This window comes from Rutidosis leptorrhynchoides, chromosome 11 (assembly GCF_046630445.1).
Source record: "Rutidosis leptorrhynchoides isolate AG116_Rl617_1_P2 chromosome 11, CSIRO_AGI_Rlap_v1, whole genome shotgun sequence".
Taxonomy (NCBI): Eukaryota; Viridiplantae; Streptophyta; class Magnoliopsida; order Asterales; family Asteraceae; genus Rutidosis; species Rutidosis leptorrhynchoides.
The window spans coordinates 316,259,182-316,286,704 of record NC_092343.1 but is presented as its reverse complement, the minus strand read 5'-3'; the positions used below and the strand labels follow the sequence as shown (position 1 = coordinate 316,286,704).

Genomic DNA, 27,523 nt, shown 5'->3' with positions numbered 1-27,523 from the left:
TAAAATATATAAACACTATATATAATCATATGACATCAAAATATCATATTTAAAATAATTTGGATTTAAAAATCCCAAAAGTTTGACCGTTGGTTTGAAAACCGAACAGATTCGCCGGAGAGAAATCCACGACACATAGAAACGTACAAATTAAAATATGAATATAAATATTCATTTAACACATAACATTTAATATATTATTACTAAAATAATAATATAGGTCATAGAAATGACGTGGTGCGAATAACGATTAACTGGAGTTAAATAATAAATGGTAAAAGATAACGGAAAAAGTAGGGTCGTGACAAGGGTATAAAAGGAACTGAGATGGTGGATGCTGATCTCATAAGCTACACCAACAAATTTTAAGAATTTGCTTTCATGAATCCTCACATGGTTACTGCCGCTTACCTTGGAATCCAATGTTACATCAATGGGTTACCTGATGACATCCGAAGGGAAGTCTTCTTTCTCAACCCAAGGAACATACAAGAAGCCGTTTGCATGGCAAACTAACTTGCTGCCAAACATAAGAAGAAAGGAGACACTAAAAGGAAGTGGGAAGAAAAAGAGCAAGAGCATTTCAGGGGAGAATCCAGCAAATGCTATAAGGGAACCCATCCTTATTGCCAAAGGTGTGAGAAAGATCATGCTGGATGGTGTAAGGCTGAATGCACCAAGTGTAAAAAGGTGGGTCACATAGCCAAAAAATGTAGAGTTAGAGTTCCCTTAACCAATACTCCTGAAACCAAGGAAAATACAACTATTCCTACTTGCAATGGATGTGGAGAAGTAGGGCATGTTGATAATAAATATCCGAATAGGAAAAAGGATAAAGAGGCATGAGGAAGAATATTTGGCATCTACAAAGTCCTTTGAAAACTATCATAGTGTTCTTTATGTTTTAGTACACCTGTATTTTGGAAATTTTGTTTAGTTTTTAAGATACCATGATTATCTTTCTTCTTTTAATGAATGAATAAAATTTCTATTTTCTTTTCTTTCAATTTCTGTTTAAACCTCCATCTTGTAGAGAGATAGATATCGACTAGAATGACATTAGTGGAAAGTTGATTACCAAATTTCAACTTAATGGAGTGGTAGAATTATGAGTCAGAATAATATAATGACGCGTGATCAACGTGATTATATTATGATAAGTCATACAATTCTAATGGATCCTGATAGTGATAGGGTCTGATCAACCTTATGACTACCATGTACCATTACCTGACTCCTTTATCCCTCTATTGTAAAACTAAAAATATCAACTTTGGATATCATATTATCTGAGGCCCCAAATTTCTTTCGTTTCCAAATTAACCACTCCCGTATTGAAGATGTACCAGTGGATTGAGATTTTCCTGAAGTATTTCCTGAAGAACTCCTGGGTCTCCCTCCCCAAAGACAGCTCGAGTTTCAAATTGAATTAACACCCGGTGTTGCACCTATTGCAAAGTCACCATACCGATTAGCTCCATCTGAGATGAAGGAATTATCTAACCAACTCCAAGAACTTTTGGAGAAAGGTTTCATTCGTCCTAGCTTGTCTCCGAGGGGAGTACCTGTTCTTTTCATTAAGGAGAAGGATGGCTTATTGAGGATGTGTATTGATTAACCGTGAAATCAACAAGCTAACTATCAAAAACCTTTATCCACTCCCCCGTATTAAAGATCTATTTGACCAATTGCAACGATCAAGTATCTATTCAAAAATTGATCTTAGGTCAAGTTATCATCAATTGAAATTCAAGGAAACTGATGTTTCTAAGACTGCATTCCAAACCCGTTATGGACATTATGAATTTCTTGTCATGCCTTTTGGTTTAACCAATGCTCCTACCGTATACATGGATCTTATGAACTGTGTATGCAAACCCTATCTTGAAAAATTTGTGATCATCTTCATCGATGATATTTTAATCTATTCCAAGAGCAAGAAAGAGCATGAACAACATTTGAGATTGATTCTAGAGCTCTTAAAGAAAGAACAAATGTATGCCAAGTTTTTCAAGTGTGAATTTTGGGTGCAAACAGTACAATTCCTCGGACATGTAGTTGATAGTGAAGGAATACATGTCGATCCTGCAAAAACCACCGCTATTCAGAACTGGGAAGTGCCTAGAAGTGCGAAACATATTCGCTAATTTTTGGGACTTGCCGGTTATTACCGAGGATTTATCAAAGACTTTTCCATTTTAGCCAAACCTCTCACCAAACTAACTCATAAAGGAAAGAAGTTTGAGTGGTCCGAAGAATAGGAATCTGCAATTAAGATTCTAAAGGATAAATTAACCACAACCCCGGTTCTATCACTACCTGATGGCACCAATGATTTTGAAATCTATTGTGATGCCTCTAATCAAGGTTTCGGATGTCTTTTGATGCAATGTAAAAAGGTTATTGCCTATGCATCTACACAATTGAAGAATCATGAGAAGAACTATACCACACATGACCTGGAGTTAGGAGCTGTGGTATTTGCATTAAAGATGTGGAGACATTACCTTTATAGAATTAAATTCACGTTGTATACCGATCATAAAATTCTTCAGCACATCATTGATCAAAAGCAACTGAACATGAGATAAAGGCGATGGGTCGAGTTATTAAATGACTATTACTGTGAGCTTAAATATCATCCCAGCAAGGCAAATTTAGTTGCCGATGCTCTTAGTAGAAAGGATCGTGCCAAACCGATTCAAGTCCGAGCTTTTAAACATGGTTATTCGTACAAACCTTACATCCCAAATCCGTGAAGCCCAACTCAAGGCATTGAAGGAAGAAAATGTCAAACTTAAGGGAATTAAAGGTCTCGAGAGTCAACTAGAAATCAAGGAAAATGGAACATGTTATTTTAATAACCGAATCTGGGTCCCGTACTTCGGAAATCTTTGAGAACTAGTCTTGGATGAAGCACATAAGACTAGGTATTCTATTCACCCAGGCTCTAGTAAAATGTATCACGATATGAAATAGTTTTACTGGTGGCCTAAACTACAAAAAAACTACGTTCTTAGGACCCTTCGTCTGGGATCCCAGCTAAAAAACGTCCTAAGCAACTAAAAATTGGGACGGGGTAATTCTTGGGGTCCCATAAGAAATATGCAAAAGTAGTGGTGTCCTAAGCTAATAAAGTGGGGTCCTAAGAATAGGACACATAATTTTTGGGTCATATTATTGATACGCTTATAAATCTTTGTCCTAAAAAGTTGTTTAATATGACACACAATTTGTTTGGGTCCTATTTTTTATAGGACACTTAAAAGGTGAGTCGCATGGTGTCATAAAATCTATATGATAGGACACATAATTTTTTTTGTCCTATTATCATAGGTGTTCATAGGACACTTGATATGTTCATAGGACACTTTATTTGTGAAGTCTTATTATAATGCAACGTGTTGGGTCACTTTTATAATAAGGTCACAAAAATAGGACGGTATTTGAGGTCCTAATTATCATATGACTATATAGGACTCTTAAATTTGTGGTTGCATAAAAATGTATTTAATAGGACACTGTCTTGTTGGTGTCTCATAATGATCAACCAACAAGATAGTAAGGTCACAAAAATAGGACGCTTAGGTATTTAAGGTCCTATCTATCATATGACTATTAGGACCCTTAAATTTGTAGTTGCATAAAAATGTACTTAATAGGACACTATCTTGTTGGTGTCTCATAATGATCAACCAACAACATAATAAGGTCACAAAAATAGGACGTCCTAACTATCATATGGCTATTAGGACCCTCAAATTTGTAGTTGCATAAAAATGTACTTAATAGGACACTATCTTGTTGGTGTCTCATAATGATCAACCACCAAGATAATACGGTCACAAAAATAGGACGCTTAGGTATTTTAAGGTCCTAACTATCATATGACTATATATAGGACATATTAGGACCCTTACTAAAGTCGTATTATTTCACTTTTGTTACAAAAATGATTAAAGTATTATATGTGTTAACTTCCATTAAATATTCAAAAGCATTAATAGCGTAGTGGCTTGTGTGTTATTTTTTCAACTGACTGACCTGGGTTCAAATCCATTTTATGTCCCTTTTGTTTCAAAAATTGAAAATGTATAACAGATCGGACTTTCATTGGGCCAGATTTAATGGATTCATTTTTTCTTATGGGACTTTCAGCTGGAAATTGTAGTTGGGTCAGATTTAATGAATTCATTTTTTATTATCGGAATTTCAGCTTGGAATTGTAGTTGGGTCATATTAAATGGATTCATTTTTTAAAACTGTAAACTATTATATTAAATTCATGAGATACAAAACAATATAGGTAATAATTAACATCATTAGATCAACAAAGCCAGTTATGTCTACAATCCATTGAGCTAACGTTACATCGATCTAATATCATCTACAAGATGGTTGAACCTTGCATTAGATGATCCACCTCTGCCTACACATTTCCCAATCGCATTTTTCAACTTCTTTACATCTCTTATCGATTTCTCAACAAAATTTCTATCCAATACACCCTTAACAATTTCTTAAATAAACATGGTTGCGATCAATAGTTAAAACATAGCCCAAAAAATATGATTGGTTCTTTTGCAGGTTAAACAATGAATGTGTAAATTTTTTATGTTTCTTAATGAGCTCCCAAACCAACATTAATGCAGAAATAGGTTACAAAAAGATGAACCAATTAAAAAATGTTTGTGATTCTTTCGATGCGTATTCATTGTATATTCAGTTCACATGATTGCAAAGTAACTCACCCAAACAATAGTTAATGATATTAAATGATGTTAGTTAATGACTCCTTTTCAAATTTACTTGGGATAGAATTATCAGCATTGAGTTCTGCAATTAAGAAAATAAAAGAATACGAGTAGTTGAATTCAAATCTGCACTGAATTGAATTCTGCAGTACGTAGACAAAACATAAACAAACAAAACAAAAGGGATCCTTCCTTTTATGGTAGTTAAACTTTGGATCAGAATAAAGTGTTCTCCATCATCTCCAAGTATAGAACAAACAAAACAAATGGACTAATGGCCGGTGACAATTTTAAGCAACAAGTCAACAACAAATTGCAGACCAACATACAAGTAAAAGAGCAGCTAGTCAACAACAAACGTTAAAAAGGAATCACCTTATTGGGTGTTCTTTTTTTCTGTTAACATAAAGAACATAAATTCATGCAGATCCATTGATTGGTTCATTTAAAAATGTACTAATTAAAAACTATGTTGTGATGATAAACCTTAAGCAAAATGGAAGCAATCTAGATAATATGAAGGAAAAATGGACGCAAATAAACTGATTATATGATTAATAGAAATTACTACTAATATTTAGATTAAATGAGTAAACTTTATACAAAATCTAAAAAATACTAACATAAATCTTGTTATAGGTAAATCGGTTTGCAAAAACACCCAACTCATAGGCCCAAAAACACAACATACATTCTGGTACCACGATTTCAAACCCATGGAATTGTGTAAAATAACCATCGTGGTCGGAGATAGGGCACGGCGTTGCCACGTCATCAAAAGGGTGGCGGTTAAATAACCATAATTGACGCAGCAAATCAAAAACCTTTTTTCTCACCGCCACCACCAACTCCGGCACTGGTGGAATGTTTCATTCAAAATTTGTAAACCGACATGCTTTGCCTCTATTTGGTGAGAGGAAAACATAATCAAACCATAAATATAAACAACCTCTTTAAGTTGGCTGTTCGAAGCTCGTTTAAAAAAATCAAGCCCTAACTCGGTGTATTTAGCGTCAAAATAACCTATCAAACCCAAGCAAAAAATCGCATTAGGGTTTCCAAAAACCGTACAAAGATTGAAAAGATAAATCAATTTAGGGTTTCCCCAAGGTGAGAGTCTCCATCGATCTAAGGAAAGCCTTTTTAATACCAAAGGATCTTCAAAAAGCTTCAAAAAGCTTTTGCAAACCGACTTAAGTATGAACAACTGGTCGAATGAATTCTGACCAACTTGAGATAAAATTTCCACAGCATATCTTGTGGAAGAGTTTCGAGAATGTTCGCTTGAGTAACTTCCATTTTTTTTAACTAAAAGATAAATAGGATGAAATTTTTTTGTGTTTGGTGTACTTGAGAGAGAGAGGTTTTTGTAGATGTAGATGATGGGAAAATACAACAGAGAGAAAAATGCAACTTGCTTTCTACCATTTAAAGTTGATTTTTGGTGATACTGAATCGATGGCTTAACACGTGTGCATTTAATGATAATTTTATTTAAGTATAAAATTTCATTCTAATTTTATTTCAATTACTATCTATATCTATCTATGTTTACGGAGTATAACAAAGTCAATATTTGCCAATTTATGAGATATATCATATATAGATTCAAAGCTAATTTTTTGAATTTAAATTTCGCGATTTAATCTCTACTAATCTATATCTATCTACACATAACTAAAAAGTGACTCCCAATGTCAATAAATGAGCATCATTAAGCCTTTTAGTAATTAAATAAATAATAATAATTTTAACACTAATAAGCCTTTTAATTGGTATTTAATTTGTAGAATTCATTCATAAATTAATAAATAAATATAATAATTAAAAAACTTTTTCACCTTCCTTAACATAAATTCACATTAATACATTTTAGATTTGCAATAAGTATATAATTAAAGATGGGAGGTCACTAGCCTCTAAAACGTTTGATTATTATTGCATTATTATTTCTCATGTTCACCATGCATGGTTAGTATAAACCCGGGACAAACAATGTATACATCTCAAAATATTCATTTTCTATGCTGCATCCAATATTTTCAGTTAGTTTCCAAAAGTGTTTTAAGTTTTCTTTCAATTTATCGTGGATTTATTTTGAGTGTTAAGATGTTGGATATAAGAATGAATGTTGGTTTGATAATCATTTAGTTATTTGTTTCCATATTTATGAATAAAAATTGAGAATCATATCATAGATTGAATGCTATTTTTATAGATTGGTTGTATAGCTCATTCTTATTACCATACCAATTTTTAATCAACTACATACAGATCTTTAACTTTAAATAAATCGAACTCTCACTACTTTGAGATGAATGGTTAGTTGAATTAATATTGTATTATTTGACTATTGTTTTGTTCCTTTGATCAAGTTTCAGTTTTTTTCTTCTTTTTCACCTCTCTTCTACTTCATATACGTCAATTTGGGTTCACTTAAAGTAATTTTAATAATATTATCTTAATAATCACATTTTTTACCCCTCACTAACCATCTAACTTTAAGGATCTTAAAAATGAGTAATTATGTAAACATTTCATATTGTATAAAATGCATGTTTATTAGGTGATACGTTTTGTAATTTTTTGGGTGTGCATGTTTCATTTAGTTATCTGAGTAAGTCATCATTCACTTCATATTGTATCATAAATTTGAACTTAATGTTGAGTTTTTCATTAGTTTTGTATACATGTTGTGTGATCTATGAGGGTTATATGAGCAACAACTTATTGAAACTCATATCTTTTGTTTCATGAAACCGGGGAGTGTAAATTTGGCTCTAAATTCTTATGGAAGTAACAATTGAATTTAATTGGATATATTAATGATCTCTTGATTGATTCGATGGTTAAAAGAATTAATAATATGCATTAGAAAGGAGAATAAAGATGTTGTTATAGATCATAAGAAAGAAGTAAAATAGTTTGAACTTTGAAGCTAAAGAGGTTCGATTCACCGCAACATCCCATGTATCCATCCTCCAGCTCACTTAGTTGTTTTTCCATTTATTGATATATTTTCATTTATCACAATTGTTATTTATCACTTATCATTTGTATACCTATGTCACAATGCATTTTCTGTAAACAATAATCCTATATCTGAGTAATGTTAAGGTCCGTTTGCATCGGATATTGCCAACTAAATGATATATCTATGGTAGAAATATATTATTACTTTTTCAAACACACACGTCAATGCTTGCACAGTAGACTACTACGTCAAACCACCTCAACTACAAGTACAAAACACGAACCATAACTATTTTCGTGCAACGCATGAGCAATGCACCTAGTCTCAAGTAATTTGGATTGACTTCAATATCTTTCAAACTCCAACTAAATATCAATAAATAAATTGACTAATTAATTAAAAGACCTTAGCTTGATTATAAATACACATTAAATTTTAATTCAAAAACGTAAATAGAAATAATACATATATTAACTGTTAACACTTTTGTTACTCCGTATATTTTTATTTTAAAGAAGACACTTTTGTTTTAGATTTTATCTTTAAAAACATTCATATTACTTCTTCCACCACAAACTGTGCAATAAATAATTGTACTTTACAACTCAATAATGCATATATATGGTGAAAAGAGCATTTGTAAATTGTACATAGCACTTGCAACGGTCTATTTTTTGTTTAACGGATACATTTACAGTTTAGATATACACACCATATACATAAACAAAACACTTCAAAGCACTTCAAAACAAAAAACACACACTTCACACACGCATCTTCAAAAATGGTTACAATTCCCCCGATGATCGTCTCGTTCGATGTTTATTACGATGATCGTCTCGTTCGACATTTATTACGGCAGTGGATTCGACAACGAATCCAAATTTTACGATTACGAACATGGTTCAAAAATTTCGTTTGAAGACATCGACATTCGAGACGTTTGTTTAGACGAGTTACTTGAATTTTTGAAGAAAAGTGTACCCTTTGAACATACCGACGTGTTATATTTTGACGACGATTGTGTTCCGAAACAATGGAACGATATAAAAGAAACTCTCCTCTTCCGTTCAAATCGAATTTCTCTGTATTTGGAATTTGATGATGATGATGACGATGTATCATTTGACTTTAAATAAAGTAGTAATTGTATTAGGACTTTTTAATTATTGTAATTTTTAAGTTTTTAGGACTTGCTAATTATTGTAATTTTTTATTTTTTAGGACTTTTAATAAATTGTACTCCCTAATCGTTTTTATATCAATTTAAGTATGTTTTTATTTACTAAAAAATAACATTACAAACCATAAAATGGAAGCAATAAACTGATACTACCTATACTATGAAACCATAAAATACTAACATAAAAAATAATATTTACTCTTGCAAAAATAAAACATAAAAAAAATAATAACATCACTAAACATTATGCATTGTTTGTTGTAAAATACAACCTATTAATGCGTAGAATGAGTGGCTTTATCAAGAAGCTTGTTGGATACTTACATAACCATCAAAATACAAAAGATACCAAATCTAAATAAATCATTCAACCGGGTCATGAAAAACCTCAGATCGTCGCGACCGAACCCAATCAGACACCTATCTTCCGGATCATTGACCCTCATGGTGTTAGCAATGCATTGAGTCACAATTCCATAATCAGACCATAGAGATCATTGTTATTTCTCTCAGGAACAAGCAGAGTAAAAACATTTGTCGCTTTCATAGATCTGCTTGTTACCTGAGAGAAAGAACTCTGATGTCTCACCCAAACATTAGTGAGCCTCTAGAATGTTTTGATTAAAATATAAAAGAGAAAAAATGTAGAAAGTTGAAATTGTATTTTGTTAGTAGGAGTAGATGATCGGATGATGGGAAATTGAAATGCTGCAACAACAGAGAGGACAGAAAATGCAACTTGCCTTCTATCCATGTCCTTTTAAATGGGGAGATCAATGATCCTACCACACTAAATTTGACCCATCCACACCAAACAAACACAAACTTCCTATTTTATCCTTAAACTACTCAAGCAAATTTACCATTTATAAGGGTAAAATAGGCAATTTAGATGATTTTTTGTATGGCAAATTTGATTTTTGGTATACTCAATCTAATTAACCCTTAGATTAAAATTATTGGTTACAACAAGATGGATGCAATAAACTGATACTATGAAACCATAAAATAATAACATAAAAATAATAATATTTACATTAAATAAGTAAAATTTATTACAAAATCTAAAATAAAACATTAATCTTATAGATATAGATGTCGTCTTGCAAGAAAACGCAACTCAAACGACCAAAAACAAGACATGCATTCTGCTACGGTCCATTCAATTTCCCACCCAAACTTTGAAGAATAACCATTGTGGCCATTGATAAGGCAGCATGTTGCCAAGTCATCAAAAGGATGGCGGTTCAGTCTCCACATCAACGCATCGAACATATCAAATACCTTTGTTCTGGTTGCAAACAACAAATCTGGAACTGACCATGGTGGGAATGTTTGATTAAGAATTTGTAATCTAATGTTCTTTTCCTCTCTTTGGTGAGAGGCAAACATGACCAAACCATAAACATAACATGCCTCTTTAAGTTGCATGTTCGAAGCTTTTTCTAGAAAATGAAGCCCTATATATATGTATTTACCATTAAAATATCCCCTAAAACCATAGCTAAAAATCGCATTAGGGTTTCCTAAAAGATAACAACGAAGGAAAATACGAACCAACTTAGGGTTATCCCATAGTGAGATAGGCCACCTATCAAAGGAAATCCTTTTAAAAACCGAAGGATCCTCCGAATGCTTCGAAAAAGCTTTGCAAACCAACTTTCATAAAAATAACCTGTCCGATGAATCCTGACCAACTCTAGATAAGATTTTCACAAGCGTATCTTGTGGAAGATCTAGAATGTTCGGTTGACGAATGTTAACATCGATTTTTTTTTTTTTGCGATATGCATAACATCCATCTATGTCTTTTGTTTAAAAAGTACTAAAAAAGATGAAAATTTTCTAGTTTTGTGTTTAAAAAAGGTGTATGTATACTTAAGAGTTTCTTTTAGAAGAAGATGATGGGAAAATACAACAGCTGTCCCACCTTATGGTTTGTAAAGTTGTTTTTTGGTGATACGAATTAACGTCACCAAATCCAAATTACTTGCTAATATTACTTGAGAGTATATCCTATTTTACTCTACAAAAAATAAATCAAAACTAAATAAAAAGGTGGGACCTACAAGTCTATCACAACACACACTCCATTAATTACCTACATAATAGGGATGCATGTACCTCACTGTTACCGATAAAGTAAGTTACAAGTCAAGTTACTGTACAACACAAGCAAAACATTTTCTTTTTGCACTACGGTATTTTTTTTATCTGTTGGATATAGAAATTACAACACAAATAAATTAAGTACAAGTTACTAGTACAACACTAACCATATATGCTTTCTATTTGAAATTTGAGATTATATTATATGTATCATAAGAAACATAAAATCCGTCATCATCTTTAAAAACTATAGTTTTTGGATATTTTTGATAAATACAAAAGAACTAAATGACACACACTCTTTTGCAAAATATCCTTAATATTTCATCAGGAAGCATCTTGATCATCAATTTGATTTTTATCTGTAGCAGCAACTAAAGTATCATCGTTAACAATATCCCCATTCAAATAATCTCTAACCATATCAATAGTCTCATTTTCTACAAGTTGAGGACCCATCGGTGTGTCACTCTGCAAATGTGTTTCTACATCATCGATACAAATTTGTTCATCCATGTCAAAATTATCTCTAGGTGTTGTCTTGATCACAACTTTCCAATCTTTACAAATAGGATCTGCAACATAGAATACTTGTTGTGCTTGCGAAGCTAGGATATAAGGCTCTTTAGTTTGCTTCAGACCTCGAAATTTGAGTGTCGTAAACCCATTCTCATCAACTTTTATCCTGAAACCACTTGATATCCAATCACAATGGAACAAAACTACTTTCTTGTCATCACCATACTGCAACTCGATTATATCATTTAAAACACCGTAGTAAGTTACATCTCCCACAACAGGATCGTTATCTCTAGCACTCGAGAAGCTACTGGTTAGAGCCTGAAGTATAACTTGAAATGTCCCGTTCTTATTGATTAAAAACGTTCCATATTAATTGATTTCGTTGCGAGGTTTTGACCTCTATATGAGACGTTTTTCAAAGACTGCATTCATTTTAAAACAAACCATAACCTTTATTTCATCAATAAAGGTTTAAAAAGCTTTACGTAGATTATCAAATAATGATAATCTAAAATATCCTGTTTACACACGACTATTACATAATGGTTTACAATACAAATATGTTACAACGAAATAAGTTTCTTGAATGCAGTTTTTACACAATATCATACAAGCATAGACTCCAAATCTTGTCCTTATTTAAGTATGCGACAGCGGAAGCTCTTAATAATCACCTGAGAATAAACATGCTTAAAACGTCAACAAAAATTGTTGGTGAGTTATAGGTTTAACCTATATATAACAAATCGTAACAATAGACCACAAGATTTCATATTTCAATATACATCCCATACATGGAGATAAAAATCATTCATATGGTGAACACCTGGTAACCGACATTAACAAGATGCATATTTAAGAATATCCCCATCATTCCGGGAGACCCTTCGGACATGATATAAATTTCGAAGTACTAAAGCATCTGGTACTTTGGATGGGGTTTGGTAGGCCCAATAGATCTATCTTTAGGATTCGAGTCAATTAGGGTGTCTGTTCCCTAATTCTTAGATTACCAGACTTAATAAAAAGGGGCATATTCGATTTCGATAATTCAACCATAGAATGTAGTTTCAATTACTTGTGTCTATTTCGTCAAACATTTATAAAAGCGCATGTATTCTCAGTCCCAAAAATATAAAGGGTAAAAAGACAAATGAAACTCACTTTCACAGATTTTTACTTCGTCGGGAAGTAAGACTTGGCCACTGGTCGATTCGCGAACCTATAACAAATATGTATATATATATCAAAGTATGTTCAAAATATATTTACAACACTTTTAATACATTTTGATGTTTTAAGTTCATTAAGTCAGTTGTCCTCGTTAGTAACCTACAACTAGTTGTCCACAGTTAGATGTACAGAAATAAATCGATATATATATTATCTTGAATCAATCCACGACCCAGTGTACACATATCTCAGTATTGATCACAACTCAAACTATATATATTTTGGAATCAACCTCAACCCTGTATAGCTAACTCCAACAATCACATATAGAGTGTGTTCCGAAATATATATAGATGTGTCGACATGATAGGTCGAAACATTTTATACGTGTCTATGGTATCTCAAGATTACATAATATACAATACAAGTTGATTAAGTTATGGTTGGAATAGATTTGTTACCAATTTTCACGTAGCTAAAATGAGTAGTTTTTACCAATTTTGTTTTGCTCGCCATTTCTTCGTTTCTAATCCGTTTTGAGTGATTTAAGTGGCCACGGTTTCGTATTGAACTTGAATTTATGAAACTAAACAGAAAAGGTATAGGTTTATAGTCAGAAATACAAGTTGCAAGTCGTTTTTGAAAGAGGTAGTCATTTCCGTCGAAAGAACGACATCTTGATGACTGTTTTGAAAAACATACTTTTACTTTGAGTTTAACCATGATTTTTGGATATGGTTTCAAGTTCATAAGAAAAATCATTTTCCCAGAAGTATAGCTTTTAAATCAAAGTTTTTCATAGTTTTAATTATCCAAACCAAAACAGCCCCCGGTTGTAACTACGACGGCGTAAATCCGGTTTTATGGTGTTTATCGTATTTCCGGGTTTTAAATCATTAAGTTAGCATATCATATAGATATAGATCATGTGTATAGTTGATTTTAAAAGTGTAGTTAGAAGGATTAACTTTATTTGCGAACAAGTTTAGAATTAACTAAACTATGTTCTAGTGATTACTAGTTTACCACTTCGAATATGATAGCTTTTTATGTATGAATCGAATGATGTTATGAACATCATTACTACCTTAAGTTACTTGGATAAACCTACTGGAAAAGAGAAAAATGGATCTAGCTTCAACGGATCCTTGGATGGCTCGAAGTTCTTGAAGCAGAATCATGACACGAAAACAAGTTCAAGTAAGATCATCACTTGAAATAAGATCGTTATAGTTATAGAAATTGAACCAAAGTTTGAATATGATTATTACCTTGTATTAGAATGATAACCTACTGTAAGAAACAAAGATTTCTTGAGGTTGGATGATCACCTTACAAGATTGGAAGTGAGCTAGCAAACTTGAAAGTATTCTTGATTTTATGTAACTAGAACTTGTAGAATTATGAAGAACACTTAGAACTTGAAGATAGAACTTGAGAGAGATCAATTAGATGAAGAAAATTGAAGAATGAAAGTGTTTGTAGGTGTTCTTGGTCGTTGGTGTATGGATTAGATATAAAGGATATGTAATTTTGTTTTCATGTAAATAAGTCATGAATGATTACTCATATTTTTGTAATTTTATGAGATATTTCATGCTAGTTGCCAAATGATGGTTCCCACATGTGTTAGGTGACTCACATGGGCTGCTAAGAGCTGATCATTGGAGTGTATATACCAATAGTACATACATCTAAAAGCTGTGTATTGTACGAGTACGAATACGGGTGCATACGAGTAGAATTGTTGATGAAACTGAACGAGGATGTAATTGTAAGCATTTTTGTTAAGTAGAAGTATTTTGATAAGTGTCTTGAAGTCTTTCAACAGTGTATGAATACATATTAAAAAACTACATGTATATACATTTTAACTGAGTCGTTAAGTCATCGTTAGTCGTTACATGTATGTGTTGTTTTGGAACCTTTAGGTTAACGATCTTGTTAAATGTTGTTAACCCAATGTTTATAATATCAAATGAGATTTTAAATTATTATATTATCATGATAATATGATGTATGAATATCTCTTAATATGATATATATACATTAAATGTCGTTACAACGATAATCGTTACATATATGTCTCGTTTCAAAATCATTAAGTTAGTAGTCTTGCTTTTACATATGTAGTTCATTGTTAATATACTTAATGATATGTTTACTTATCATAATATCATGTTAACTATATATATATCCATATATATATATCATCATATAGTTTTTACAATTTTTAACGTTCGTGAATCACCGGTCAACTTGGGTTGTCAATTGTCTATATGAAACCTATTTCAATTAATCAAGTCTTAACAAGTTTAATTGCTTAACATGTTGGAAACACTTAATCATGTAAATAAAAATTTCATTTAATATATATAAACATGGAAAAGTTCGGGTCACTACATAACTCCGCTATTTTGTGTTGTCCTATTCTTCTCTACTTCTTTAATGTGAAATCGGAAACCATTTATGATATATCCTTTATATTTCTTTACAAACTCATTTGGACCGACTGCCAATGTCTTTATATCACTTGTGATTCTGTTATCCCCACAACTAGCCATGTCCTCATCAACCTGATTTGAGGCAATTTGTTTATAATAAGTTTCGCTCAATTATATCATCACTACATTATCGTAATAAAACTAGCAAAAATAACTTACGTAATCAGACAGCCACTCCTCAAACTCTTGACTATATAAACGTTGAATGTCACGCTTACGTTTATTCTGATTTTGATGACTAAGAATATACAGATGCTCTCTGCAATCAAAGTAACAAAAAGAGAATAATGTACATTATCGTCAAAATTACACAATGTCATATAAAAAAATAATCTCATAACATAGTAAATTTAAATAACGTAACTTACGTTCGTAAGAAATCTATTTCACTACAATCGAACAACACATGTGAGTATGCAATAGTCAAAGTGTCATAGCCGAGTTTAACTACGTTTGTTGCACCAATTGGTCGACCAGCCATACAAAATACTGGTAAAACAGGCTCATCACCACCATCATCATGATTTCGGCTAGTCTTATTATGCATGTTCTCGACATCACTGGCTAAATACAGAGAACAAAATGATAAACATTCTTCCGCTAAATATCCTTCTGCAATTGTACCCTCGGGTTTACTCTTGTTTCGCACATAAGATTTTAATGTACCTAAATACCTGAGTGGTCAAAAAATGTTTATATCAGATTCATAAAAAGTTGTATTCAAACGAGTATAATTTACTACAGAATTAATGGTCACCTCTCGATTGGATACATCCAACGGTAATGAACAGGTCCCTCTAATCTGGCCTCTGAAGCTAGATGAACCGATAGATGAATCATGACGTCAAAAAATGATGGTGGAAAAATCCTTTCTAAATCACAAAGTATTTTTCCAATATCTTTTTCCATCTTAAATAAATCAGTAGGTTTAAGAACTTTTGAGCATAATTGTCTGTAGTACCGACATAACTTCATCATAACGAAACGCACATGCTTAGGTAAAATATTTCTTATGGCCACGGGAAGCAACTGTTGTATCAAAATATGATTATCGTGACTTTTTAGGCCTGTAATTTTTGGAGGTTTTCCCTGAATGCACCTAGAAATATTAGCTGCATAACCATCTTGCACTTTCACACTTTTAAGCACATCACAAAATGTTTCTTTCTCTTTTTTATCCATTAAGAAACATGCAGGAGGCAAATACACTTTGGCATTTGATAAAGGTTGTGGATGAAGTTCATGTCTAATACCCATTTCTTCCAAATCACGACGTCCTTTTAAATGATCCTTGGTCTGTCAATCTATATTCATTAACGTTCCAATGAGACCGTCACATACATTCTTTTCAGTATGCATTACGTCTATATTATGACGTATTAAGTTATTTTTCCAGTATGGTAACTCAAAAAAAATACTTCTCTTCTTCCAGTTATATGGTAAGGATGGGTTATCCTTCACAAGTTTTAAAAATTTTATTTCAAAATCTTTTAGCTCCGCAAGCACTTGTTCCCCTTTTAAGCAACGTGGTAGCCCTTCATGTTCTTCTGTGCCATCAAAAGAATCTTTATCCATATGGAAAGCATGCAACAATTCCAATCAGTGACGATGTGCCATGAAGATATCTTTGTGGGAGTATGATAATAGTATTGACCTGGTTACCTTATGGCATGAAGGACAAGCTAATTTACCTTTAGTGCTCTAACCCGATAAATTCGTATAAGCAGGAAAGTCATTTACCGTCCATATTAAACCAGCACGCAGTGTGAAGTTACTCTTAGTTGATGCGTCATAAGTATTAACTCCAGTATCCCACAACTAGTTCAACTCATCAACTAGAGGTTGCATATAGACGTCTATATTATTACCTGGAGCAGATGGACCGGGTATAAGTTAAGTTAGGAATAAAAAAGGTTTTTTCATGCACAATCATGGAGGCAAATTATATGGCATCAAAATAACAGGCCATGTACTATGTGAAAAACTCATGTTTCCAAAAGGGTTAAACCCATCACTCGCCAAACCAAGCCTCACATTATGAGGTTCTTTAGCAAATTCACAATTCTGATAATTGAATGTTTTCTAGGCTAGTGAATGTGAGGGATGTCTTAATATACCATCTTTCGTACGACTCTCTTCATGCCATCTCATCTACTCAGCCGTTTTAGGTGACATAAACAATCTTTGCAAGCGTGGTATGAGTGGAAAATAATGCAACACTTTTGCTCCAACCTACTTACCTTCATAATCACCATCATTATCAGCTTGTGTGGTTGACTCACCTTTAGAATCATTAGTAATTTGTTTATATCTTGAGGTCTGACATATGTCACACTTAATTTTTTTCCTTGTTTTCTTTCCAGTACAACATACAATCATTTGGACAAGCATCAATATTCTCATAACCAAGACCCAAATCTCTTATTACCTTCCTTAATTCATACAATGAATTCGGTACGGAAGCATGAGGGAAGGTTTCCCTATTTGTGTCAAGAATCATGCTGAATCCTTTTTCATTACATTTTCCAACACACTTTGAATGGAAGAGTCTAACAATGAATGAAAGAACAGAGAACTTACAGCCGGGATATAATTCTTTCTTTGCATCTTCCAATACTTTATAAAACTTTTCAGCATTTAATTTTGGTACAGTCTGATTTTCAGTTTGTCCGATATCATCATCTTCATCTTCATCTTCAAACATATGGAAGACGGATTGGGCCAATCCTTGCATATCATCGTCAGCATCCCACAATGGTGTATCATCTGGTTTGAAAAACACAGTTGAATTTTTATAACCTTCGAAAAACCCGTCACAATGCAAATGTGTTTTAGCCTGGACCCAATCAACCCATTTATGATTACCGCAATGTATGCACGGACAATATATATGACCATCTTTTCCCTTTTTAGAGAAAATACGTTCTATAAATTTGTCAAGTCCTTTTTCGTATGTAGGGGAAGATCTACATACGGACATCCAAGTCGAGTGCGTCGTAGACCTGTATTGTACAAACACATTTAATTGGACATAAATTAATGTGGTTCAAAATCAAAGATTGTAAGAATTAAGGGGTATGGACAAAGCCTATGAAACAAAAGAAATTAACCTGGTTCAAAATCAAAGATTCAGAATTAAGGGGTACGAACAAAGCGTATGAAACAAGCTGACCCAATTTTCGATGATTGCAACTTATATCTTCAATTACGTATTAACTGATTAATAATCGATGATTGCAATTAACTTATATCTGCAAACACATCTTCAATAACTGATGATGTTTGCAATTAGATACGTATGATGTTATTATAAATTTTTAATAATAATAATAATAATAATAATAATAATAATAATAATAATAATAATAATAATAATAATAATAATAATAATAATAATAATAATAATAATAATAATAATGAAATATGATGATTTTAATACATCTAATAAGATCTAATACGAGTATAAGTTTAAGATAAGAATTCAAATAATTAATAAAATATAAAATAATATAAATAATGTAGGTTAAGGTTGTCCAAATTGATCGATATTATGAATTAAAGGTGTAATACTATACGATCGAGTGACTTGGATAAGCTTTCGTTGACCACCCTAAATATATGACGGAAGATCTTAAGAGTGTCGTCGTATAATCGATCATCATAAGATCGACTTGGCCGGACATGCTTAAGCTAGACGACTAATGATTCAGGGTTTAGGGTAATTATATATGGTTTATGCATGGTTAGAATTTAATGTACATGGTTTATGCATGCATGGTTTAGGCTTTAGGGTTTAGGGTTTGGGGTTTAATGTTTAGGGTTCATGCATATGGTATAATGTTCAGGGTATATGGTGTATGGTTTAGGGTTTTGGGTATAGGAGAGGGTTACATTTATGGTATAGGGTAGGGTTTAAGGTTGGTATAGGGTTTATGGTTTAGGGTTCATAGTTCAATGTGTAGGGTTTGGTTTTTGGTGGTGTGCCTAAAAGTTGGAAGATGTACAGATCATCCCCCTTATGGTTTAGGGTATAGGGTTAGGGTATAGGGTTTAGGGTACATGGTTTAGTGTTTATGGTATAGGATTTAGGGTATAGGCTTTAGAGTTATTGGTTTAAAGTTAGGGTTTAGGGTTTATGATTTAATGTTTGGGGTTCAGGCTTTAGGGTTTTGGGTTTATGGTTTAGGGTTTAAGGTTTACCGTTTAGGGTTTAGGGTTTAGGGTTTAGGGTTCAGGGTTAAGTGTTTATGATTTAATGTTTATGGTTAAGGGTGTAGGGTTTAGGGTATATATAGGGTTTCATGTTTAGGGTTTAAGGTTTATCGTTTAGGTTTTAGGGTTTAGTATTAAGTGTTTATGATTTAATGTTTAGGTTTAGGGTTAAGCGTTTATGATTTAATGTTTAGGGTTTAGGGTTTAGGGTTTAGGGTTTGCCGTTTAGGGTTTAGGGTTCAGGGTTAAGTGTTTATGATTTAATGTTTATGGTTAAGGGTGTAGGGTTTTGGGTTTTGGGTATAGGGTTTAGTGTTTATTTAGGGTATAGGGTTTAGTGTTTAGGGTTTAGGGTTTATCATTTAGGGTTTAGGGTCAAGTGTTTAGGGTTTAGGGTTTAATTTTTAGGGTTCATATATATGGTATAATGTTCAGGTTATATGGTTATGGTTTAGGGTTTTGGGTACAGGAGAAGGTTACGTTTATGGTATAGGGTAGGGTATATGGTTTAGGGTTAGGGTTTAGGGTACATGGTTTAGTGTTTATGGTATAGGATTTAGGGTTTAGGGTTTAGAGTTTTTAGTTTAGGGTTAGGGTTTAGGGTTTATGATTTAGTATTTGGGGTTCAGAGTTTAGAGTTTTAGGTTTTAGGGTATAGGGTTTAGGGTTAGAGTTTACCGTTTAGGGTTTAGGGTTCAGGGTTAAGTGTTTATGATTTTAATGTTTAGGGTTTAGGGTGTAGGGTTTAGGGTTTTGAGTTTAGGGTATAGGGTTTAGTGTTTAGGGTTTAGGATTTATCGTTTAGAGTTTAGGGTTTAGGATTAAGTGTTTATGATTTAATGTTTAGGGTTTAGGATTTAGGGTTTAGGTTTAAGTGTTTATGATTTAATGTTTAAGGTTTATCGTTTAGGGTTTAGGGTTTATTATTTAGGGTTTAGGGTCAAGTGTTTTGGGGTTAGGGTTTAGGGTTTAATGCACTGTACGTACGTTAAATAGATTAACATATATGATAAACGATGTTAAATTACGATCAATTATGATATTTTTTTTTTTGAAAAATACATTTTATGACTAATTAAATTAATTTCGTGTACATTTTTTCTATAAAGTTTATAAATTAATTACCAGTAATAGCTAGATAGAGAAGTTATCTTCAATTAATTTTCACCAAAACTTACCCTCTGAAAAGATACCGCCAAATATCATGGATTTCGGACCCAAATGTTGAACCTGATCCAATTTTTTTCATTCAAAAAATTTGGATAAATTCAAATATCACCTCTCAAATTTTGGGTAAATTCAAATATCACCTCCAAAATTTGGGAGGTGATCTTTCCACACTAGCATTTGATCCATCCACTCTAAAATAATACAAACTTCCTATTTTACCCTTAAACTACTATGAAGTCAATATACTATTTACAAGGGTAAAATAGGTAATTTAGATTGGTTTGGTATGGATGGATCAAAACTAGTGTGTGCGCCAAATCAAATGGGGGTTAGTTAAAAGGTTTTCGAACAACTCACGTATCTCTTTTTTCACCAATTCAAAGAACTCCGCTGGTATATCTTTTTTCACAAGAACACGGGTATCTCTCTTTTTCACGAAAATTACTTATTCGTATTTGATTTTCTTGTATGTTATTAATGATTCTGTAATTTTAATTGTTCCTAACTACTCCGTATATAAAATTGTTTATATCTCTGTTGCGTTAATTGATATAATTGCTCATTATTGTTCTTTACATTCTTGTAGATTATGGCAATTGAAGGAATCAAAAAGACTTCCCTTAGATCCTCTTAACAGGTTGAGGCAACTGCAACGAGTCAAACAACCAATAATAAAAGTAATAACAAACGATGGTTCGTTGCACCCAATACCATGAAAAAATTAGTTAGTGTTAATTCTCATGTCTCCAAAGAATTATCCTCAAAATCCAATTGCAAAAGGGCCATGTAAGTGATACGAGGTCGAGGGTAAATAAAAGTAAAGTTCAATGAGTTAGTGTCAGCCATGAAGAAGGTATAGGTGCGGGTCTTAGAGATGAAGATACAGAGCCCGAGGATGAAGCACAATGACCAAATGAAGAACACGATGATTACACAAGCTATTTTGAAGATCTTGAAGAGCATCATCAACAAACTGAACTACAACAAACTGAACTACAACAAACTGAAGAAGGTTTATGTGTGAATGATACAACGACTTTGAGGGATGAAGTGCACATATGTGGCAAATTTGGTTTGTTTATTTGATTTGTATTGTTTCTTGTTTAGTATATCAGTTGTAAATCAAGTGCACATATTTTATAGATAATCAAGTTGATAGACCAAGAGGACCGACACTTATGTGGCAAATTTGGAAACAAAAGTCATCTATTCGAATTCCTATTATTGTTAATGAACATGGACAGTCAATTGGTAAAAACAGCAGTAAATTTACCCATTTTCTTGGTCACTTATAGCGGAGTTACTAGTATTGACCAATTTATAGACCGTGGAACAAAGTTAAACCCGAAAAAAAGAATAAGTTGCTAAAGTTCTTAAGGGTACATATTTTAAAATCTGTGTGATAATAAGTTTTTTTTTTGTTTTCATGTGATATATATGTTTTTTTTTTTATAATTTGTAGACAAAGTTTGATATTCCACGAACTGCTGATTCTTAGATACTCCAATCATATGGGCGCAAGATGAAAAATTGAAGGGCGAGAGTTAAGGACTGTTTCTTTGACCCGTCTAAACTAATGGAGGCTCAATTAAAGTCACCTCCTCTAGAACTAACTAAAAGACACTGGAGAAGACTTCTTGAATATTTGACCAGAGATAATGTGATGGTATGATATATTCTTACACTTTCATGTAGATAGACTAACGATCGTGGCTAAACAATAAGAATAAGATATATGTTCAATGGTTAGTTGACGTATACCAAATCTTTGACTTTTCTTAGCTATATTTTACGTGTTTACCTCTTGTAACTAGTAGCCATTGTACTTGGGCCTGGACCACCAAATGTAACATAGCATATGTTGCACTCAATGGGAGATCCTTGATGAAGAAAGAATAAAGCCAATAGGGCTAATATCAGTTACTTCATCATGATTTGATCTCCTGGAATACTGACCACTCTTTTCTTGTTCAGGAGATGACCGAAAGAAACAAAGCCAATAGGGCTAAAAAGTAGTTGTCACAATTGATGGGAAAAAAAGTTTTGCAAGAATTCGTGAAGAACTGAAGGTAATATATCATGGGAGAATTATTTATATAGTATAGCTTTTGAATATACATCATTAATAGTTACCTCAATTTTACTCATTGTAGGTGAGTTTGGGAAGAGAACCAACTAGGGTGGATATGTTTAAGGAATGTTATTCAAATGGAAGTGGTGAAGGTCAAGCTGCTCGTGCCTTTGTAAGGTATTTTACAAAAGTAGATCAAATATATCCTACACATGATATCAGTAGATGTATATTTATATGTTAATCACCATAAACCACTTGTGAGATTTTTATTTCATTTGAAGTATACTTTTAGGTCGAAGATAAAAGAAAATATATATTAACCGTATCTTTAATTTAATTAGTAGTAGTTGACTCTTATGGTAAGCATTGAATATACTGTAATTGGGCTATAGCATTTCATATATCGAATATCAGAGCAGAATTATAAGTCAACACAATCCTAACTAACCAAATCATCTATTTATAGGATATATTTGATTGTATAGCTGTGTATTATTATGTGATAGTCATCCTTTATATAGCTCACAAATTAGTTAGCAATTTTCCATGTATATCGATGCCATCTCCTGTATATATACTGGTCATATTATTGAATAAAATATCAACGATTTACAATCTCTTTTATGCAGGAAAAAATGAAAAAACTTACTGAGAAACTCGGTGATGGTGCAACTGATGCACTTGGACCAGATGATGTTTTTACCATGATAATCGGTACAGCTAAAAATGGTACTGCAGAAATGTATGGACTTGGTGTTCACGCTAATCATTTGTGGGGTGCAGGACCTAGTTGATTAGCTGTTAACAAAGAAAATGCTCAGCTGATGTCTAAAAATGCAAAACTTGAAGATGAAAATGCAAGGTTAAAAGCCCTAGTGGAGAAGAATAATGGTCTGGGTGTTCAGAATGATGGTTCGCGTGTTCATGATAATGGTTCGGGTGTTCTATGTTTAAGGGTATGTTTCAATTTAATAGCTTACTGTTTTTTCTACCCTTTTAGCGTTCATAAATATTTTTTTGACAACTTAATTTTTGCTTGCAAAGGAAGTTTATATAAAAAGCATTAACTTCGAGAACGTAGCAAGAGGATGGTTGAAGAGCATGGATCCAAGTACGGTTGTTTTGGGGACAGAAATTGGACATGATTGGTGTGAGGTCGAGGTTCAAGTGGCCATAAAAAAATGATGAAGCTTTGTTTAGGCCATTTGATCATTTGATATACATTCAGGACGTCACTGGTACGTCTATTGCTTGGCCTGCTAAGTTAATCAAGGTATGTCCTTGTTATAATTGTAATAATTAAGATTAATTTTTATAATGTGCACCTTTATGCTTATACATGGATGGTTTAATTTGTAGTTGGTACATGGTGATTGATCAAGATGGATGGTGGCGTCTTGAAGACTTTTTGTGTTTGTTAATGTTGGCTGGTTTATTAATGAATGTTTGTGTGTTTGAGATAATTTGTTGATGTATGTGTTGGTGTGTTTGAGATAATGATCCGTTGATGTTAAACAGTTTCCTGTGGTGATTTTATTTTGATTGAAACAATATAATTGTAACTGTAATGTGGTGATCAAAATTATATTTTATATTAATATTTGTTTTGTAATTTAAAAATTTTAAATTATTGTAATTGTAGTGAATAATAAATTGATGCAATCAAAAGAAAACTGGATCCGAACAGAGCCCAAAAGGCCCAAATAGCTGAAGCAGCCCGAAAGGCCCAGTAAGCTTAAACGTGGCGACATGCCCAATTAGCATAACCGGACCCAAAAGGTCCAATTATCTGAACTGGCCTAGAAAGGCACAATTACCATAACCTGGCCCAAAATGCCCAATTATCTGAACTAGCCTGGAAAGGCCCAATTACCATAACCTGGCCCAAAATCCGAAATGGACCCGAATACCCGAACCGGATATTCGAAACTCCTATGACTTGTTAGGACCCTTTTTTGTGGTACTAAATGTATATTAGGACCCTTATATATTGGTACTAATGTATATTAGGACCCTTATATTGGTACTAATGTAAGTTCTCTTCATATTAGGATTCTTTTTCCTTGGTACTAAACTACTATATTTTTATAATACGACCCTTTTTTGGGTACTTACATAATTTATAATTATTTTAGGACGCTTTTATTGGTACTAACATAGTTTCTCATTATATTAGTACACTTTTTTGGCATCCTAATATGATCTAACATACAAATTTAGGCGTTGTAGGACCCTTTTGTTCGTCTCAAAGTATTATAAAGTGTCCTAATATGTTGCCTGATAGGACCCTTTCGATATTGTTTATAGGACTCAAACAAAGGTCCTATAAGCGTTAGGACCCTTTTCGGTTAATAGGACGGCCGTTGATAGGTCGTGCGATTTGGGTTTCCTATCAGGCAAAGGGTCCTAAGAATGGGCCTTTTAGGACACTTATGGGGGTCATATAAAGTCAGTTTTCATGTAGTGTTAATCTGAAATCCGATATTGCTAAATATGTGAGCAAGTGTCTTACTTGTTTAAAAGTTAAGGCCGAGCATCAAAAGCCGTCTGGTTTACTTCAGCAACCGGATATTCCGTAGTGGAAGTAGAAATGTATCACTATGGACTTTATTACTAAATTGCCTAAGACTTCTAGTGGCAATGAAACTATATGGGTCGTAGTAGATCGTCTTACTAAATCTGTTCATTTCTTACCAATCAAGGAAACTGACAAGGTGGAGAAATTGTCACAACTATATCTTAAAGAGATTGTTTCTCGTCATGGAATTCTTATCTCCATCATTTCTAATCGCGATAGTCAATACACTTCTTTCAAGGTTTCTGAAATAATTGGTTCCGTGGCGTATCGGTTAGAACTCTCGTCCAAGCTTAGTAGTGTACATGATGTCTTTCATGTTTCCAATCTTAAAAGTGTCTTGTTGATGAAACTCCGTCGTTCCTTTGGATGACATACGCATTGATGATAAAATGCATTTCGTTGAAGAACCCATAGAGGTCATGGATCGTGAGATCAAGCGACTAAAGCAAAGTAGTATTCCTATAGTTAAAATCTGTAAGAATTCACGACGTGGCCCCGAGTACACTTAGGAATGCGAAGACCAAATGAAACGGAAGTATCCTCATCTTTTTCCGACCAATGATTCAACCGATAAGTCTGCCTGAAACTTCGGGACGAAGTTTCCATTAACGGGGAGGTACCGTGATATCCCTCACTTTTCCTTTTTAAAATGACTAAATTGCCCCTGGGTTTTTCTTTTGCTTTCAGTATAATTAAATGTTCATTTTTGTCCAAATGACCTTAATTAATGGTTGAGAATTTATTTTCTTAACCCTAACCCTAATAATAATTTAATAACTTATATTTATATAAGTGTATAATCGTGTTCGAAATGAGTTAACGAATAATAAATAACGTACTTTCGATAATGAAAATTTTATAAGAATTAAAATATTGTGTTTCTTTTGTAAATTATAAAAGTAGAGTGTAAACAATTAATTATGTATATTTTTAATTAATTTAATTATTTATTTATGTATTTTAATAAAAATAAATAAATATGTAATAAAAAAATTCTAGAACCTTCTTTTATCTAAATGAATAATAAAAAAATAAAAATAAAAATTTATAAAAACCTCCCCTAAGGGTGTTGGCCGAAATTTAAAAAAAAAAAGAAAATAAATAATTTTTGTATTTTTACTTTTCTAATTTAAGTTAACCTCTTTTCCAATAAATTCTGGGCTATAAATATAACCCTAACCCTCATAATTTTTTTTATCACATTCTTGAAAATCCTCGCTAGAACTCTAAAAAAGTTTGGAAGATTTTCTTTTTCTTCTTTTCTTATTTTTTTCGATTTTTCTTTCTTTTCTTTTTCCGATTGCCCGAACCAAAAACAAAAATAAAAAAATATTTTTACAACTTATAAAATTATTTTAAATACATGATAGTTACATTCATGATTAATATGATTTATAAAAAAATAGTTTTTCAGATTTATAAATCGATTTGCTAATTTTTATAAATTATTTTTTATTATAATCGGCCAATATATGTTTAATATATAATAAATATTAAATGCATCAAATAAATTATGGTTTATGCATGATAATTATTATTAAGTATTATGAGATCTGAGAAAAATAATTTTTCAAATTTATAATTTATTTTTATATTTTTTATATACATATGACACGACATATGTATATAATTATAAAAAAATAGGAAAAAGGGTAAATAAATTATAAAAATATTTTTTAGTAAAGTTAAGTATCAAACATAATTTATTATGATATTACGTATTCGAATTTATTATTGTTATTTATAACCAAAAAAGATTAAAATATAAATGTAATTAATAAAAGAATTATACATTCGTGAGATCTAATGTAAAATCATAATATTATTATTATAACATAAAAACACAAATTATATAATTTATAACAATTAAGCTAATTATTATGTATTTATTAGTTTCAGTTTATATATATAATGGGTAAAATTGTGAATTTAATTATATAAAATATATGAATCTGTAGAAAACATATAGAAACAACTTAGAACTGTTAAGGAACATATCTAGGTCATCATATAAAGCGTTTGGAAGGTTTATTATATTTAACTAATTAATTATGAAATTATATGTATAATAGAGTGTAAAATTCTAAATAAAAATTTTAAATTATATAAAATCAATTTATACATTTTTATAGGATCTTTATAGTAGATAGAACTTATACAAATTGAAAACCTAATTATTTGAGTCGATTTAATATTTTATATATATATTTAACCTTGTTTTGGTAATTAAAATAAGAATAAATAATAAATAAATACAAAATTTCAATATA

The 27,523-nt window shown here is 32.1% G+C and overlaps 1 protein-coding gene across 1 annotated transcript; it reads right to left on the bottom strand.

The window, feature by feature from the left end:
- Positions 1-16,518: 16,518 nt before the first annotated feature.
- LOC139875677 (uncharacterized) lies at positions 16,519-18,199 on the bottom strand. Its single transcript, XM_071862990.1, has 3 exons — positions 17,593-18,199; positions 17,460-17,501; positions 16,519-16,784 (listed from the first exon to the last, which is right to left on the bottom strand). The coding sequence occupies exons 1-3, from the start codon at positions 18,197-18,199 to the stop codon at positions 16,519-16,521; spliced, it is 915 nt and encodes a 304-aa protein (XP_071719091.1).
- Positions 18,200-27,523: the final 9,324 nt, after the last annotated feature.

Bases quoted from the DNA above. Each gene is read 5' to 3' on its own strand.
- LOC139875677 (XM_071862990.1), bottom strand. From the start codon at position 18,199: ATGTCCGTATGTAGATCTTCCCCTACATACGAAAAAGGACTTGACAAA. The intron at 17,502-17,592 runs GTATGTTGTACT...ATGATTCTAAAG, and splicing joins TGATGCTTGTCCAAATGATT to GTGAGTCAACCACACAAGCT. The intron at 16,785-17,459 runs GTAAGTAGGTTG...ATATGGATAAAG, and splicing joins TAATGATGGTGATTATGAAG to ATTCTTTTGATGGCACAGAA.